We start from the raw sequence: 19,236 nt of genomic DNA, 5'->3' as shown, positions 1-19,236 counted from the left end.
CCCGCGCATGACGGCTCATGCCTGTAGTCCCAGCATTTTGGGAGGCTGAGGCGGGTGGATTGCTTGAGGATAGGAGTTCAAGACCAGCCTGGCCAACATGTGAAACCCCATCTCTACTAAAAATACAAAAATCAGCCAGGTGTAGTGGCGGGTGCCTGTAATCCCAGCTACTAGAGAGCTTGAGGCAGAAAAATCGCTTGAACCCAGGAGGTGGAGGTTGCAGTGAGCCGAGATAGCACCACTGTACTCCCGCCTGGGCAACAGAGAGAGATCCTGTCTCAAAAAAAAAAAAAGAAAGAAAGAAAAGAAATACTGGCCGGGCGCGGTGGCTCAAGCCTGTAATCCCAGCACTTTGGGAGGCCGAGACGGGCGGAACACGAGGTCAGGAGATCAAGACCATCCTGGCTAACTCCTTGAAACCCCGTCTCTACTAAAAATACAAAAAACTAGCCGGGCAAGGTGGCGGGCACCTGTAGTCCCAGCTACTCGGGAGGCCAAGGCAGGAGAATGGCGGGAACCCGGGAGGCGGAGCTTGCAGTGAGCTGAGATCCAACCACTGCACTCCAGCCTGGGCGACAGAGCAAGACTCCATCTCAAAAAAAAAAGAAATACTGAAAGAGGTTAACACTGACAAACCTGGCAACTACAGTGAGACATATCATATAAAGCAGAAAAAGTCAAACACAACATAGGTTGCAATTAAATAAAATGCATTAACACATTACACTGGAAAACATTGGAAATTCATTTAGAATGCTATAGATATTTGAATTCAATGATCATTGTTTTTTCCTCCTCTGAACTTTTGCACAAGCTCATAATAGTAGCTATTATTTATTAAAATCATTAGTAGTAAAACCAAATCTGAAATTCAGATATCCAAACTCCCAAGAATCTTTCTTTTTGTAGAGAACTAAAAAGAACACCTTGTTTTCCTTACTGAAATATTTATTCTCTCTTAAGACACTAAAGAAAGAAACAAGTTATTGAATCATATGCAAGTGGAAATGCTATTCTAAGCAAAGGAAACAAAACAAAGGGCAGCGAAGGGGGAAAGATTGAGGATGTAAGGAAATGCTTTGCTCATATGCCACTGGTGACTGTGCAAATTGCATTTTTTTCAAAGGATAATTTGGCAATATATATCAAAATACTCAGAATCTTTTGACCCTACAATTACACTTCAAGAAATTTATTCTAGTAAATAGTCAGAAATGAGTACAAAAATTTCATAGGAAAAGATGCATATTCATACATTATATATAATAGTGAAAAATTACAAACAACCTAAGTGACCAACAGTAGTGGATGGTGTTCAATAACTCACATTCTCTCAAGCCATTAAGTGGTATTGTAGAGTATTTCATGACATGGAAGATTGTCCATTACAGGTTTTTCAGTAAAAAATAAGTTCCACGTCAAGTGCAGTGGTTCATGCCTGTAACCCCAGCATTTTGGGATACTGAGGTGGGAGGATCACTTGAATCCAGGAGTTCAAGGTTGTGAGCTATAATCATGCCACTATACTCGGCCTGGGTTACAGAGCAAGACCCTGTCTCTAAAAAAGAAAAAGTTGCAAAAATAGTATGTTTTTTATAATGACAGTGAATTCAGGATATGTTCGTCCATTCTGTGTTAAAATAAAGGAATATCTGAGACTGGGTAATTTGTGAAGAAAAGAGGTTTATTTGGCTCACAGTTTTGCAGCCTGTACAAAAAGCATCTGCTTTGGGTCAGGACCTCAGGAAGCTTTTACTCATGATGGAAGACGAAGAGGGGGCCAATGTGTCACAAGGTAAGACAGGGAGCAAGAGGGAAGGGAGAAGGTGCCAGGCTCTTCCAACCAACCAGCTCTCATGTGTACTAACAGAGCAAGAACTCACTCATTACTGCAAGGAGGGCATCAAGCCATTCATAAAGGATCAACCTCCATGACGCAAACACCTCCCATGATGCCCCACCTCCCACAGTGAAGATCCCATTGCAACATGAGATTTGGAGGGGACAAACTTTCAAACATATATATCAGAGGATAAGCATTTATTTTTACTCCTTCCTAAAATCCCACTAAAAGGACAAAAAAAGGAGGGGGGAGACAAGAAAAAAAACCTATTCAAGTCACACACAAAAAACTGGGAGTCAGAAGTGTTTTGGTCTTTTTTTTAACAGCAATATTGGAAGCTAGAGAAAAACTGAGCACTATTTTGAATGAAGGAAACTGATTTCTGACCTAGATTTCTGAAGCTAGAATAAAAAATAGTTTTCATACTATAAAGTGGTAAAAAGTTTGCTTCCCATGTAATTGTCTCATGAAGCTACTAAAGGACATGCTCAAGCAAAGAAAGGGGATAAACCAAGAAAGAGGGAGTAGGCGACACAGGAAACAGGGAATTCAATAGGAGAGGGGTAAGTTAAGATCCTCGGGTGATTACAGGAAAAGAGAATGTCCCCTCCAGGTAGGGCAAGTGAGAAGGCTCAAAGGAGATTTCTTCAAGAAGATGAAACTGCTGTGTCTGAACATATGGAGGGGACATTTAGAGAACCAGAGAAGAGCTGGGTTGAAATAGCAATAAAAAGAAAACCAAGCAAAGGAAAAACATAAGACAATGATTAACTGTAAGGATTCAAACAGCTGTGTAGGAAAGAAAACCTATTCACGGTACACCACATGGCTCAGCTGTAAACATTATCTACATAGTTATTACAATGTAAACATTGAATACTGAATAAAGAAAGAATATGGTCTAACTGTATGGAAGGGATGGGGGTATAGGACCCATGTGTTGAGGAGTGGATGAAAGGGAGTTAAATTCTCACCTTCCATAATGAGAAATCAATAGATGTGGAGGTAAATTCCAAAAGATTCATCTGAAGAGTTTAAAGTACTACCTCTGAGAAGGGAAAATGAGGGAAAAGGGTTTGGGGGTGATCATTGTTTTTCCTATTCATCCTTATAAAGCTGTTCAGCTTATTAAACTACAATATGCTTAAACTTCTGTCAAACAAAAACTAAAATGAAACAAAACAAAAATAAACAATTACAATCCACCAGCCCCCATAACATGTTCCCTCATCCCAGTACCTGTCATGAATTATTGTAATTACTGTTTAATGTCTGCCTTTTTTTATCACTTATTCCAAGTACCCAGTATAAAGCTTGACAGATATAGAAGTTCAATAAATATTTGTGAGATGAATGAATTTTTAACAAAATGAATGTACAGACATAGAAAAGAGAGTAAGGTTCTATAACAAAACGTCAACAGTAGTTCTCATTTAGTCATGAGATTATGTATCCTTAAATATTTTTCCTATATTTTATAAACATTCTTTAATTGACATGCATTACTTTTGTAGTTAAAAAAGCATTTTAAAATCTATTTTTACAGACAACGTTGGGAAGCACTACAAGTTTCAAAATTGAGAACACCTCATGGCAAAATATCATTTAAGCATCTAATTTCATAAGAAAACTATGCTGCATTTATTGTGACTGAACTTAAAAAGATGAAGTGATGGCCAGGCATGGTGGCTCACACCTGTAATCCCAGCACTTTGGGAGGCCGAGATGGGCAGATCACCTGAGGTCAGGAGTTTGAAACCAACCTGGCCAACATGGCGAAACCCCGTCTCTACCAAAAGTACAAAAATTAGCCGGGTGTGGTGGCAGGCGCCTGTAATCCCAGCTACTTAGAGGCTGAGGCAGGAGAATTGCTTGAACCAGGTAGGCAGAGGTTGCAGTGAGCCGAGATTGTGCCACTGCCCTCCAGCCTGGGTGACACAGCGAGACTCCATCTCAAAAAATAAAAATAAAAAATAAAAAACAATTTTAACCCCCTTAAATTCAGATGTATGGACTCAAGTAAAAACAAACAGTACATCATTACATCTGAATCTCTTTACACTGTGCCTCCAGGTGACACAAGTCTGAACCCACTGGCATTTCCTACCCTGATTTTTAAGGCACTGGCTTTCACAACAAGCTGGCCCTAGCAAAGCAATTTACTTGCAAGGAAGTTTGTCTTACAATTGCTACTGCTTCTACGAATAAATTTGTCATGTGTGGCTACTGCAGGCATCTATGTGTGTTATTTGTAGGCCATTCAATGTTCACCACTGTAAAGCACAAATCCCGTTGTTTGAAGGAGCACCGGAAATATTCAAGGTGGCCATACGTAACATCACAAATAAGAAGTTACCTGTGGCTTTCTTCAAGCTGTTTCGAGGCCGAGCGGGCGTGGGTTGGAGGGTCTTCACGGGCTCTTTGGGACCTTCTTGGCAATCTCCCCCTCTAAAGCCAGGACAGCACCTCCATTCCAACTGCGTCACTGTCTTATACCTAGTGACATACCTAGGTCTGAAGTTCACTCGATACCTGTGGACACAAGGGATGGCATCTCTCTTTATTGGCTGCCATTACAAGCATCTTCCAGCGCTAGACCCAAATAAAGAGGATTCAGGGCACACAGGACCCTGCCTGCTCTCCAGGTTGGCCCAGAGGGGATGTTAGTCTCCTCAGTTCAGATCTGGCTGTGGGGGGTTCAGCCTAACTCAGATCAGCCTCAGGAAGGCAGGGGCTCTCCGGTCCTCCACCTGCCCTGAGCACCCCTGTTTCCCAGCAAGGGGAACACACAGCTTAGAAAATCTCCACCAAGACTCCCATTTGAGAAGGACAATTTTCAGCCCCCAAACTGAGCTTTTGTATCACCAGTCATCTGTTCTACAATTCACAGTTTGTGGGGACTTGTTTCAGGTGTCACTAGTGATTGTTTTGTTTTGTGTTTTAAAGAAATATTCCTGGCCGGGCACGGTGGCTCATGCCTGTACTCCCAGCACTTTGGGAGGCCGAGGCGGGCAGATCACTTGAGGCCAGGAGTTCGAGACCAGCCTGGCCAACATGGTAAAACCCTGTCTCTACAAAAAATACAAAAATTAGCCAGGCGTGGTGGCGTGTGCCTGTAGTCCCAGCTATGGCTGAGGCACGAGAATTGTTTGAATCCAGAAGGCGGAGGTTGTGGTGAGCCAAGATCATTCCACTGCACTGCAGCCTGGGTGACAGAGCAAGACTGTCTCAAAAAAAAGAAAAAGAAACATCCCTGGCGCCCTGCTCTCCATCATGTGTGTGTGTTTACTGCTGCACTTCCCCGATACTAGCAAAGGTGGCCACCAGCTTTTGGAGATGGCAGCTCACACTATTTGTGTTTGCTTTTGTACAAAGATGCCCTGGTTCATACTGTCAGTGACAGAAATCAGGAAGCAGAATTGGAAGCTCTCAAAAAGCCCTATTGACAGTGCACATTCCCTCATGCCCTGAGATATCACACAGAGAGCTTTGCAGTGAGCTGGAAAGTCCTCCAGACTCAGGGCTGGGCCTGGGCCCACAGCAGACTTCGACAGCCCCGCAGCCCTGGGCTCACCAGGGATGGAACCAGGAGTTCAGCCCCCACAGCGGCCCCTGTTCACAGCACAGGCAAAAACCACAGCCACACAGGATGGGGCCTCCCTTCTTCAGCCCAATTGCAATTTCCTGCCTTGGAAATCATCTCTTGAAACTCTTCAGCTCCTCTTCATTTCTTACACCAGCACCAGCAGCTGGCCTTCTTCTTGAGCCAATTCCCAGAAAGCAACAGGCTGAGTGTCACTTTTTCAGGGTTGCTGAGAGCTGCCCATGGGGGAGGCGGGACAACAGCAGCAGGGGGGTTACCCAGCAAATCTATTCCCTCCCAAGCACCAGCCCTATGGCAGGTGGACTTCAAAGTTACCTCACTAAGGAAAGCACAAATCATGTGCTGGACCTTTGACACATGATGGACCTTTGACATCCTCCCTGAGGGCCACACCCTGACAATTACACCCTGGGTCTAGGATCCACCCCGCTGGGACTGGCCAGGCACCCTGCAGAATCCCAAGAGGGCCCTGCTGACAGCCAGGACCCGCCAAGCCCATTAGACTTCCTAGCACACCTTCCACTGTCCCTGTTTCCTTTGGTTTTTCTTGCATTTTTTGTTTTGTAGAGATAGATATCACGTGGTCGCCCAGGCTGGAGTGCAGTGGTACGATCATGGTTCACTGCAACCTCAAACTCCTGGGCTCAAGCAATCCTCCCACCTTGGCCTCCCAAAATGCTGAGATTACAGCCACCATGCCTGGGTAATTTTATTTATTTATTTATGTATTTATTTGAGATGGAGTTTCACTCTTGTTGCCCAGGCTGGAGTGCAATGGTGCGATCTCGGCTCACTGCAACCTCTGACTCCCGGGTTCAAGTGATTCTCCTGACTCAGCCTCCCAAGTAGTGGGGATTACAGGCACCTGCCACCATGCCCGGCTATTTTTTGTATTTTTAGTAGAGACAGGGTTTCACCATGTTGGCTGGACTGGTCTTGAACTCCTGACCTGAGGTGATCCACCCACCTTGGCCCCCCAAAGTGCTGGGATTACAGGTGTGAGCCACCGTGCCCGGCCAATTTTTTATTTTATTAAGAGTTAGGGTCTCATTATGCTGCCCAGGCTGGTCACGAGCCCATGGCCTTAAGTGATCCCCCAACCTCAGCCTCCAAGTGCTGGGATTACAGGCATGAGCCACCATGCCTGGCCTGTTTGCCTTGGTCTTTCGGGCAGTGGTTCTTAGCTTGAGCCATCAGAATCACTCCAGAAACTGAAAAAAATACCCATGCCTGGGTCTCACCCTCAGAGGTTCCGATTTAAGGGGTCTGGGGTGGCGGCCAGGCATGCAGATATTAGAAAGCTCCAGACAGCCTTTTCCAAGGAAAACTGAAGAGGAAGCCTGATAGTAAAATGGAAAAACAAGGGCTGCTCAGGGGGTTGGGGGGATGAGGAGGGGACAAGACCTTCCTTCCGGGCTCTTCCTTCTCTCATTCTTGTCCACCTCCAGCAAGGCCCTACTATACATTTTCCCCTTTTCACAAGTGAGAAAACAGAGGCTCATGGGGTTAAGTGACTTGTCCAAGTTCAAACAGCCTGGAAGGGGCAGGGCCGCTGAACTCAAGTGTCCTCCCTGCACCCCACACGAACAGCCCTTCTCTCGGGTGATGCCTTACGTTTGAGGAAGCAGTCCCACCTGGAGATGTTCCAGAAGGCCCTGAGGGCTGGGTAAGAAGGTAGGCAACCCCCACTTCGGCCAACCCATTCCTGAGCATCCCACCCGTGGCCAGGGACACGGCAGCCCTCGGTCTCCACCACCACCTAGCAAGAGTCTTCTGTGTGGTCCTCGAAAATGTAAAAAGGGAAGAAAGCATCATTGCACTGGATTGTTTTGCATTCTCCAGTAGAGCATAATGCCGGAAGAATGTGTAATCTCAGAAAAACGTGGTTCCTCTGAGCATTCAGACTGAATGTGAAATGTGTTTGCTCTCGGGTTTTGTTCATCTGCCAGGAGATGACGGCCCAGGCCTGCATGGAACGCCCTCAGAGGAGGCTGAGCCAGGCCGGGCAAAGCACACTCCTGTGCCCACTGAAGAGGAACGGCCCCCTCTCCAGCCCAGCAGGGGGCTGTGACCTCCGTCAACGCCCCAGAGCGGAAGAAAGGCCTTGCTGTGCCAACACACTTTGTTCTTTTCTTTCAAGGCAATTTTATTTTGGGGCCAGCTCCCCAGCTCCTAATGCAGGAAAGTTCCCTGGAGCCCCTGCCCCTCCCACTCTACACATGTTCCCCACTCCTGCTCGGCGTCTAATCTGCCTGCTGTTGAGTTTCTGGCCAAGGGAGTTCAGGTGGAGGCGCTCCTGACAAGTTTTCAAGTCTAGCTTGGGGAAGAGGCCTTCCTGGCTGGCACCAACAGCTGGAACCCGTCAGCAGCCACCTCCCGCGGTGGGAAAGCTCCCTAGGGATGTCGCATGGTGATGATGAGGCTGGATCTCAGAGGTGGCCTTGGGCGCGCTAGTCAGCCCTCAGGCTCAGTTGGGAGGGAGCTCAGGGGGAGGGGGAGATGAAAGGGTTGGCCAATCCCAAATCCCTACTGGGATTTTCCCAGCAGAAAGGGGTTCCCACTAAGGCAGTAGCCAGCTAGAAGGTTCCCTAGAGGATGGGGAGCAACCAAGGAGGAATCTTGTTCACCCTCTTCATCACCTCAGGCACTGCAGGAAAATAGCCAGTGAGCTTAGAAAATGCCAAGGAATTTTCAGGAAAATTGTGCCTTAATTGGTGGAGGGTGCTCGTACCTTTCTAAAAGGCCTCAAGTCGTTGTCAAGTGCAGCCAGAGTGGAGAAGCCCCAGATCCAGGCTCCATTTCCTCCCTCCAGGGAATCGGCCACCCTCGTATTAGGCCTGGGAGCCAGAGGACCAGGCAGGGGACATGACAGACGCAGGCGGCCCAAGCATCCCCAGGGGCCCCTGGGCTGCGAGCACACGGGAGATGCTCACTGGATCCAGAGTCAGTCAGCTAACTGCGGCGTGGGGGTGGCCGAGCCGAGGCACCCGCAGCCAGAGGAACAGTTAAGGCGGCGGGGCGGGGCGGCGCTGGAGGGGCGGACTGCAGAGCGGAGCAGGAGCTGCAGCCCTGGCTCCCTTCCCAGCCTCGGCTGTGACTGTGATAATTCCCCAGCCCTCTGGAGAGCCCCCTCCACAGCTGCCTCGGGCATGGGCGGGGGCGGTCCTTGGGGCTGTAACCCTGGGCCTGTTGCCCTGCCGCCTCACCCCTGTGAACTCTCCCCCATTCCAGCCAAGTCTCCTTTCCCCCGCCTCTTCCTCTAAAACCCTTTTTGGAGGTGAAACAAGGGTTTCCCATTTTTATGGGTTCAGCCACTGTGTCAAGACACTGGACTGGCCCAGGAGATTCTAATGAGAAGGAAGGTATCAAAAGAAAAAGGCCTGGAAAAGTTGTGTCAGTGTCCAGGGGCCATACGACTGGAAGTGTCCCTGTTAAAATGTGATAAAATGACAGTACCTCCACTTGACGTCACCCCCACAGACTCCTTCTACTGACTCAAGTTGAGACCTCCTTCCTAACACACCCTCAGTTCACACTTGTGTTTGCTCACTCTGTGTTTGTCTTCCCTGCCAGACTGTAAGCGCCATGAGGATAGAATTCTTGTTGGTTTTGTTCACTATAACATCCCATTTAAAAAAATTAATATACCAGGCTGGGCACAGTGGCTCATGCCTGTATTCCTAGCACTCTGGGAGGCCAAGGAGTGAGGATCACTGAGCTCAGGAGTTCAAGACCAGCCTGGGCAACACAGCAAAACCTCATCTCTACTAAAAATCTTTAAAAGTTAGCTATGCATGGTGATGCACACCTCTTATCCTAGCTACTTGGGAGGCTAAGGCAGGAGGATCATGTGAGCCCTTGAAGTTGAGACTGCAGTGAGCCATGATCACACCCATTGCACTCCAGCCTGGGCGACAGAGACCCTACCTCAAAAAATAAATCTATCAAATTAATACACTTAATTTTCTTTTTTGGGGGGTGGGGGATAGACGGAGTCTCCCTCTGTCGCCCAGGCTGGAGTGCGGTGGTGCAGTCTCGACTCACTGCAACCTCTGCCTCCTGGGCTCAAGTGATTCTCCTGCCTCAGCCTCTTGAGTAGCTGGGATTACAGGCGCCCACAACCACGCCAAGCTTTTTTTTTTTTTTGTATTTTTAGTAGAGGTGGGGTTTCACCATGTTGGCCAGGCTGGTCTTGAACTCCTGACTACAGGTGATGTGCCTGCCTCAGCCTCCCAAAGTGCTGGGATTACAGGCATGAGCCACGGTGCCCAGCCAAACTTTTAAGAGCAGTTTTAGATTTACAGACAAATTGAGAAGAGGTACATCGATTTCTCATATACTTCCCTCCATCACGTACAGCCTCCCTATCAATGTCCCCCTCAGAGTGGTGCATTTGTTACAACTGATGAACCCAACCTCCAGTGACACACCATCGACACCGAGTCCATAGCTCACCTCAGGGTTCACTCATGGTGCTGTCCATTCTGTAGATCTGGACAAATATATAATAACATGGATCCACCATTAGAGTATTGTACAGGGCATTTCACTGCCCTAAAAATCCTCTGTGCCCCACCTATTCACCCCTCAGCTTTTTACTATCTCCATAGCTTTGCTATTTCCAGAATGTCATATAGTTGGAATCATACAGTATGTAGCCTTTTCTTCTTTGTTCTATAGGGTCTTGCTCTCTTGCCCAGGCTGGAGTGCAGTGGCGCAATCACAGCTTACCGCAGCCTTGACCTCCCATGCTCAAGCAATCCTCCAGCCTCAGCCTTCTGAAGAGCTAGGACAAGAGGCACGCACCATCATGCCTGGCTAATTTTTTTTTTTTTTTTTTTTTTTTGAGATGGAGTCTCGCTCTGTCACCCAGGCTGGAGTGCAGTGGCCGGATCTCAGCTCACTGCCTCCCGGGTTTACGCCATTCTCCTGCCTCAGCCTCCCGAGTAGCTGGGACTACAGGCGCCGCCACCTCACCCGGCTAGTTTTTTGTATTTTTTAGTAGAGACGGGGTTTCACCGTGTTAGCCAGGATGGTCTCGATCTCCTGACCTCGTGATCCACCCGTCTCGGCCTCCCAAAGTGCTGGGATTACAGGCTTGAGCCACCGCGCCCGGCCGCCTGGCTAATTTTTGTTTCTAATTTTTTGTAAAGACAGGGTCTCACCCTGTTGCCCAGGCTGGTCTCGAACTCCTGAGATCCAGTAATCCTCCCACCTCAGTCTCCTAAAGTGTTGGGATTACAGGTGTGAGCCACTGCACCTGGCTATCTGTAGCCTTTTCTGATCAGCTTCTTTCACTTACTAACATGTATTTAAATTTCCTCCTTGTCTTTCCATGGCTTCATGATTCATTTCTTTTTAGTGCTGTATAACATTCCATCATCCTTTCTTAAAAACATCCCCGTTTTTAGGCCAGCCATGGTGGCTCACACCCGTAATCCCAGCACGTTGTGAAGCTGAGGCCAGCGGATCACTTGAGGTCAGGAGTTTGAGGCCAGCCTGGTCAACATGGTGAAACACCGTCTCTACTAAAAATACAAAAAAAATAAAATAAAATTAGCCATGTGTGGTTGTGTGCACCTGTAGTCCCAGCTACTCAGGAGGCTGCGGCATGAGAATCACTTGAAACTGGGAGGTGGAGGTTGCAGTGAGCCAAAGTGGTACCACAGCACCCCAGCCTGGGCAACAGAGTGAAACTGTGGCAAAAAAAAAAAAAAAAAAAATTAAATCAATAATTAATTAATCAGACAATTAATGACCAGTCATCTTGTGCTAGCAGGTTTTAGGGAGTCCAGTGTCCATACTGTAAACCCCAGAGTCATCCTCAGGTCTAATCAAAGCAGGTGTGAATTCCCGAGTCTTTCCAGATCCAAGTCAAGCTCCAGGATCCTTAGGCTGTAATGATCTGGACGGGAATCACACCAGAGCTGACCTAGGGCTGTGCTGTCCAATAAGGCAGCCATTGGCTGTATGTGACTCTTAACATTTAAACCAATTAAGATTGAACATTTCATTCCTCAATCACACTAGGCGTATTTCACGGACTTAACAGCACAAGTGGCAGTGGTTGTGCCTGCAGTGTTGGGCAGCATGAACATCTCCATCATCGCACAACATTCTACCCGACGGGGCTGCGCTGGGGATACATGAGACTGGTGAGTAATCAGCAGCAGGCACGCCTCTGTTCACTTCTCGATCCCTAACCCCCATCAACCTGTTTCTCTCTCCCCCCACATCCATTCCAGACCTACGACTGGAATCTTCCCTGAAAATACCCGCGTGTCCCGGAGGTAATCATCCCAGGGGACCATCTCTCCAGCTGCTCCACAAGGCAAGACTCCTTGCCGTCCTTGTGTTTATGGCACTGACCTGGGTTTTATTTTGACACAGGCTACTAAAACTGCACAGAACTAAAACCTGGTGCCCCCTGGGGACCCTCACTTAACGGGATTTCTCCGGAGAGGGAAAGCCGACTTGCTACTAAATCCCTCTCGTTCTAGTCATTGACTGCCCCCAGAGGCCTGCAGCCAGCTCTTCTTGCTCCATTCGTGTCTTGGGGAACACAGTATTGACTGGAACAGAGCCAAGAGGATGGAGGAAGAAACCAGAAAGGAGGTGTTTCCGCAGGGATGGTAGGAGGTACCCTAGCCAGGCCAGGAGGAAGAACTGCCCACCCCAAAGAAGGAAAATGAGCATTTCCAGGAGACTCCAATTCTCATCAGAGGGCAGACTGGGTTGGGTTACCCGGAATCCGCTACTGCACTGTTTCCACAGAGCAGTAGTTCATTCCAGCCACCGTAATTCATTCTTTTCAAATTTTGGTAAAATACATATAACATGAAATTTAGCATCTTTTTTTTTTTCTTGAGACAGAGTCTCACTCTGTCACCCAAGCTGTAGTGCGGTGGTGTGATCTCAGCTCACTGCAACCTGCACCTCCTGGGTTCAAGTGATTCTCCTGCCTCAGTCTCGCAAGTAGCTAAAATTACAGGCACCTGCCACCAAGCCTGCCTAATTTTCATTTTTAGTAGAAACAGGGTCTTGCCATGTTGGCCAAGCTGGTCTTGAACTCCTGACCTCAGGTGGTCTGCCAGCCTCTGCCTCCCAAAGTGCTGGGATTACAGGCGTGAGCCACCGCACCCGGCCACCTGAAATGTAGCATCTTAACCACTTTTAAGCATACAATTCTGCGGTGTTAAGCACACTCACGTTGTTATGTAATCATCACCACTAACCATCTCTAGAACTGTTTCACCTTCCCAAATTGAAACTCTGTCCCCATTAAACACCAACTCCCCATTCCCCTCTGTCCCCAGTTCCTGGAAACCACCACTGTATGTTCTCTATGAACTTGATGACTCTTATACCTCATTTAAGTGCAATTATAGAGTATTTGTCTCTGCGACTGGCTTATTTCACTCAGCATCATGTCCTCAAGGCTCGTCCAGGTCGTGGTGTGTCAGAATTTCCTTCCTTTTTCCACAGCAATTCACTTTTACAAAGTTGACTTCAGTGTTCTAATTTAGAAATTCACAGAACAGTGGACTGATTTTCTTTTTCTTTCTTTTTTTGAGATGGAGCATGGGTCTGTTACCCAGGCAGGAGTGCAGAGGTGCGATCTTAGCTCACTGCTACCTCCACCTCCTGGGTTCAAGTGGTTCTCCTGCCTCAGCCTCCTGAGTAGTTGGGATTACAGGCACATGCCACCATGCCTGGCTAATTTTTTGTATTTTTAGTAGAGATGGGGTTTTGCCATGTTGGTTAGGTGGGTCTCAAACTACTGACCTCAAGTGATCTGCCCACCTCAGCCTCCCAAAGTGCTGGCATAACAGGCGTGAGCCACAGCACCCAGCCAGTAGACTGATTTTCTAGGAACTACTTATGATAAATGTTTTGTTTGTAAAACAAACAAACAATCAATGAATAAAAAATAAACTTTTTTCTTAGATGACGTAGTATGAGAAAAAAAAAGAGGGCTTTTTATATTTATTGACACTGCTAAACGTGTTGGGCAGTAGAGGTTATAAAGTTTGAAATAGGAAGCGATTTCAAAACTAGGTTTAAGGAAAAGTAGTTCTGTCCAGTGGAAGAAACACTTCCCATTGAATCCACTTTGTCCTACTGACAGTCAAAAATTGGCCATTTGAAACCATGTGCATCTCTAAAGCCAATCTCTGCATATTAGGAGGTGCACTCTGACCCCTGAGATCCCTTCCAATGCAAACATTCCACAGTCTGAAAAAGTCTCCCACTCCAGATAAAGTCAAGGAACCAAAGGACCTTCTTGCAGCTTAAAGCACATCCAATGCCAAAATCAGAATTTTCATCTTATCTCTTTCTGCTACATTACATATTTTAATCAGATCTCTACATGGAGAAATTAATAACATGAAAGCAAAGAAATGTGAAAATATTTCACTTGGCCTTTTAGGAAAATTCATCTAAATTCTAAAAGCCAGAATGCTTGGGCAAATGTATTTCTGAAACACAAAATGTATCCAATGAATCTAAAAGATTGAAGAGCCCTGATAAAAATTAGATTATAATGTAGCTTTGTACATATTTTTAAAATAACAGATCTAAGACCAATACAGTGTGTTCGAAATGAAAATATTCTACAGGAAACTGTTTCCCAGTACAAAGGATACTGGAGAAACCACAATTGCAAGCTGCTTATTTTTCCATTTCCTCTTGAATTAATTTCCTTATCATGGCAAGCTAGATTTTAAAATCTAAAATCCTGGCCAGGCACAGTGGTTCACGCCTGTAATCCCAGACTTTGGGAGGCCGAGGCAGACCGATCACGAGGTCAAGAGATCGAGACCATCCTGGCTAACACGGTGAAACCCCGTCTCTACTAAAAATACAAAAACTTAGCCAGGTGTGATGGCCGGCGCCTGTAGTCCCAGCTACTCAGGAGGCTGAGGCAGGAGAATCACTTGAACCTGAGAGGCGGAGTTTGCAGCGAGCCAAGATTGTGCCATTGCACTCCAGCCTCGGTGACAGAGCAAGACTCTGTCTCAAAAAAAAAAAAAAAAAAAAAAAAAAAAAAAAAAATCTAAAATCCTTTTCACTTCTCAGTATTTTTGCCCTGATCATATAGTGTAAGGAACAGGAGTTTTCCCCACAATGTATCACCCCCCATATCCCAAAAGACGGAGCGATTCTACAGTCCAAAAGAAAGGTGATGAAAGAAAACCACAGCAGCTCTGCTGCGAGGCTTGGTCCCAGCTTGGTTGCAGCAGACAGTGAAGTTGTTATTCTTAGATTTACTAGGAGAGCAGGACCTTCCTTCTGAGCAAACTCACATGGCTAAAAATGACATCATCTCCAAGTGCAGGCTGCGCCCAGCCCCATGAAATACAGCTCATTGCATGCCTTCCACCGTGGGAGACGCATCCCAAAACTCAAGGCACTGCCCTAAGCGTGGGGAGGCAGGGAGTGAGCGTGGGGCATCCCACGAGCCTTAGCTAACTGGCATGGCTGAACCATCCAAGACTTGGTGGAGGCCCGAATCCTCCTAAAGAATTATTGCTGCTGCAGGCTGTTTCAGCCAAATACATTCTATACTATCCCATTCTGAAACTGACATCATGTTTCCTCATTCCTGGAGGCAGAATCACAGAACACTGGTCTCACGGTCCCTCCCTCATCAACTCCCCGAGTGTTCCCACGGCACGGCCATGAGAACATCTGCTGGCCTGAGCCATTAACGCGGTGCTCACCGCGAAGCGACCCTCCCTCCCTGGACTTGGGATCCGACCCTTTCTATTTAGAGCTGCTGAGCAACTCTGTTTCGATTATTTCCTTTCTTTTTTAATGGCCCAAGTTCTACTACAAAAGTCACAAGAATGACTGACATTCTTTCTCCTGCTTATCCCTTGACCTGGCCTTTCCCTGGTTTGCAGCACCAGCACCCTCCCTTTTCGAGGACTTTGGTCACCCCGTGCTTTTCTCTTCCCAGCTGCCACATCCTCCAGCTCAATCAAGTGATTCAGCTTCAGAATCACTTGAACCCAGGAGGTGGAGAGAACTGACCATCCACTGTTCTCAGTGTTGTTTTTAGATCCTGTACATCAAGAGAAGTGGCCGTGGCATCCCTTTTAGAATCAAGTTCAGACCTTTGGGTGAAGGCCACAGATGCTGACAAGCTCTCAAACAGGCCCTGCCTGTAACCTGGTGCCAGTCACTCAGAAGCATCGAAAATCTGGAGACATTAAGAGTTTCTTTGCAGATATAAACGTAGTTTCTTCCTTTCGGCAAATTTATTCTCGTTTTAAAAATATCTAGATTTGAAAACGCAGGGACACTTACATTTCTGTTCTAATTTATGACCATATGGAAGGAAAAGGACCCAAACATAACCTGGTTTCAAATTTCTTCCATAGTCCAGGCTAACACAGTATTGTTTTCGGAATTCACACTTCACATAGCGAGGTGCAGGCGTTTTCATTCACCTGCATTCTGCTCAGGAGCGACCTGGCATTTCTGGAAGGAAGTGCCAGAGCCCAACCCACCTCCGGGCTGGAGGGATAGACAGTACCAAGGAGGGGAGGGGACTGCTTAGTGAGATAAAGAAAAGAACTGATGCAGTTATTTTCCCCATTCTGTGTGTCACCATGTCTTCAGCAAATGGTGGTACACACACACACACACACACACACAATCTATCCAACAACAAAAAGTAATCAACTACAGCTGGGTGCAGTGGTGCACACCTGGAGTCCTAGCCACTCAGGAGGCTAAGGAGGGATTGCTTAAGCCCAGGAGTTTGAGACCAGCATGGGCAACATAGCGAGACCTTGTCTCTTAAAAAGAAAAAAGTAATCAACTACTAATATATACTATTATACAACCTGAATGTGTTTCTTTGCTCTTAAATGTGAGGGGTGATGGAGGAGGTGGCCATGGGGGAGTAAGAAGGAAAGAGGAGCTTTTCTCCAGGACGAATCAGGGTGGCCAACAGACTTTTAAGGTTGGGGACAACTATGATGTCCTTTAAGTCATTTGTGTTGTGACAGTCATCAGTCAAGTCCTCACAACTTTTGCAGGCTTGTGCGACTGTACTTCTATTAGAGAACTTGAGGGTATAAGGTTTCACATCAAGGCCAACCCAGAGTGGTTCAGACAGCTAGCACAGAACTCGGGAAGCTGCAGGACACTAAGCCTTGGGAATCGTCCCTGTCTATACGGAAGATTTGGGGCTGCCCCAATTGCTGTACTTCCAGAGGAATGAGACACATATATAGACTTTTGAGGTGAAGAGGAGCCCAACTGACACCTGTTCACAATTTTTTTCCATTTCTTAAATTTTTATTTCTTTATTTAGAGACAGAGTCTCACTCTGTCGCCCAGGCTGGAGTGCAGTGATGCGATCTCAGCTCACTGCAAGCTCCGCCTCCTGGGTTCACGCCATTCTGCCTCAGCCTCCTCAGTAGCTGAGACTACAGGCGCTCGCTACCACGCCCAGCTAATTTTTTGTATTTTTACTAGAGACGGGGTTTCGCTGTGTTGGCCAGGATGATCTCGATCTCCTGACCTCATGATCCGCCTGCCTCGGCCTCCCAAAGTGCTGGGATTACAGGCATGAGCTACTGCACCCGGCTATTTATTTTGTTGAGATGGAGTCTCTCTGTCACCCAGGCTGGAGTGCAGTGTTACAATCTTGGCTCACTGTAATCTCTGCCTCCTGGATTCAAGTGATTCTCCTGCCTCAGCCTCCTGAGTAGCCGGGATTACAGGCATGCACCACCATGTCTGGGTAATTTTTTTATTTTGAATAGAAATGGGTTTTTGCCATGTTGGCCAGGCTGGTCTCGAACTCCTGACCTCAGGTGATCCACCTGCCTTGGCCTCCCAAAGCACTAGCATTATAGGCATGAGCCACCATGCCCTGCCCTGGCCTATAAGTTTTAAATATAGGTGGCTTGCTTCCCATTTCTTTAAAATTAAGTTTTTGGTTTTTTTTAAATCACATAATCTGCATTATTTTGTTGATTTATTTAAATAAAACACTTAAGATCTGTGCGTTAAGCAGTGTTTCTTGTCCTCTTAATAATAAACATGGGCGTAAGCTGGCCCACGACCCAGAAAGACTTCACTTTGCCTCAATCAATTTTTACAAATAAAATATAAAACCAGGCACAGGATTCTCAAAGAAGCCACACAGTTAATATTAAAAACAATTCCCTATGTGTTTAGTATTCACCTTTTTCAAAGAACAGTTATATCTTTGGTCATTGTATCCTCTCGTTAACGCCAAACCCTTCTCTATAGTGGCGTGACATGAAGCCTCACAATTTGAAAGCCGTGTCATAGATCAGAGACAGTCACAGCTTGGCAAAAAACATGTAAAGGTCACACTGAGATGCCAAGTAATCTACATTACAATTTATATCATTACTTTGGTTGATTTAATTAGAATCTACCGTATCACATCACTTTAGCTGCAAGCTACTGCTTTTTCATAGAGTATTAAAAACCATTTTCAGTCCAGGCACAGTGACTCATGGCTGTAATCCCAGCACTATGGGAGGCTGAGGCAGGAGGATCGCTTGAGCATAAGGGTTCGAGGCCAGCCTGGGCAACATGGTGAGACCCCATATGAATTTTTTATGTTAAAAAAAAATTCAAAGACTATATATCTCACAATTTCCATTTTAAAAATACAAGCCATGGACAGTTGTTCAAATTTATAGTCTCCATGACTGAAAATTGAAAACCCAACCCGGATCACATGATTCTTAGCAGAAGAAAAGACAAGCTAAAAGCACTTGCTTTTTCATCCATTCATGAAGCAACAGCAGCATCCTTTGGATGCCTACCAGGTGGTACCCGGGCACCACAGCCTTTCTTGAGACATCAGTATTCAATATGAAGCAATTATGCTAATATGGAAACCGTATGAACAATAAACATATCTCTATCATCCATAACAACTGAGGTGCACTAGTCCCAGCTTGGCCAAAGATCAGTCACATCAGACAAGACCCAACCCTGCTCTAATCCTCAGTTACCTCAAATATCAACTAAGATTTATAATATTTGCTCCTCTTTTGCCCCCCAAACATTAAAAGAATAAAAAAGAAAAAAGCTTTGAAACAATAAAGCTTTACAGAAACGAAAATTATATACAGTGTATTTATTTACCATAAGGTAAACATTTGCAATAAAAACTTGGATTCCCTCCATAATAATGGACTCCACTGCTCACATGAACAGTTATAGTTAATTTCTGACCATCAGGTGATGAATAATGAGGTCCTGATTGTCTCTCAGATAAAAGCAATCCTGCCATAACCTCCAAATGACAGGCCATGAACTAATTCAACTTCCTTTGCAACATGTGGTTCTTTCTAGCAATACCCTCAACAGAGGAGCACACAGATCCCTGCTCAGTGCCAAATCTCCACGTCCTCAGAAGCTGTGGGGCAGGAGGAGCTGCGGTCCCCGGCCCAGTGCTCACTCCCTCCACTGCCAGCTGGGCATCCCCCTCAGTTCTGGCACGGACTGCCAGTCTCCTGAGTGAGTCCCTCCTGTGCCCCTCACCCCACCCAGTCACCCAACCCAAATACATTTTGCACACATGGCTGGTTAGCATTTGAAAGCACAGCTCTGATGGTGTCCCTGCCAGGTGTGGTGCCTCACGCCTGTAATCACAACACTTAGGGAGGCAGAGGCAGGAGGATCACTTGAGCCCATGAATTTGAGGCCAGCCTGGGCAACATAGCAAGATCCCATTCTCCATAAAAAGGGGGGAAAAAACAAATTTGATGATGTCCCTAATGAA

At 46.5% G+C, this 19,236-nt stretch overlaps 1 protein-coding gene across 2 annotated transcripts in view; it reads right to left on the bottom strand.

Annotated features, from left to right (window-relative positions):
* EMILIN2 (elastin microfibril interfacer 2) overlaps nt 1–19,236 on the bottom strand; it is a 60,561-nt gene that overhangs the window by 24,629 nt on the left and 16,696 nt on the right. For both annotated transcript variants that reach the window (XM_015121629.3, XM_077974889.1), the window contains exon 3: nt 4,200–4,375. In XM_015121629.3, the coding sequence (XP_014977115.3) occupies nt 4,200–4,375 (176 nt within the window). The remainder of the gene's footprint in view (nt 1–4,199; nt 4,376–19,236) is intronic.

The sequence above is a fragment of the Macaca mulatta genome, chromosome 18 (genome assembly GCF_049350105.2).
Source record: "Macaca mulatta isolate MMU2019108-1 chromosome 18, T2T-MMU8v2.0, whole genome shotgun sequence".
Taxonomy (NCBI): domain Eukaryota; kingdom Metazoa; phylum Chordata; class Mammalia; order Primates; family Cercopithecidae; genus Macaca; species Macaca mulatta.
Note: the sequence above shows the minus strand (reverse complement) of the source record. Positions and strands in the feature narration are given on the sequence as shown.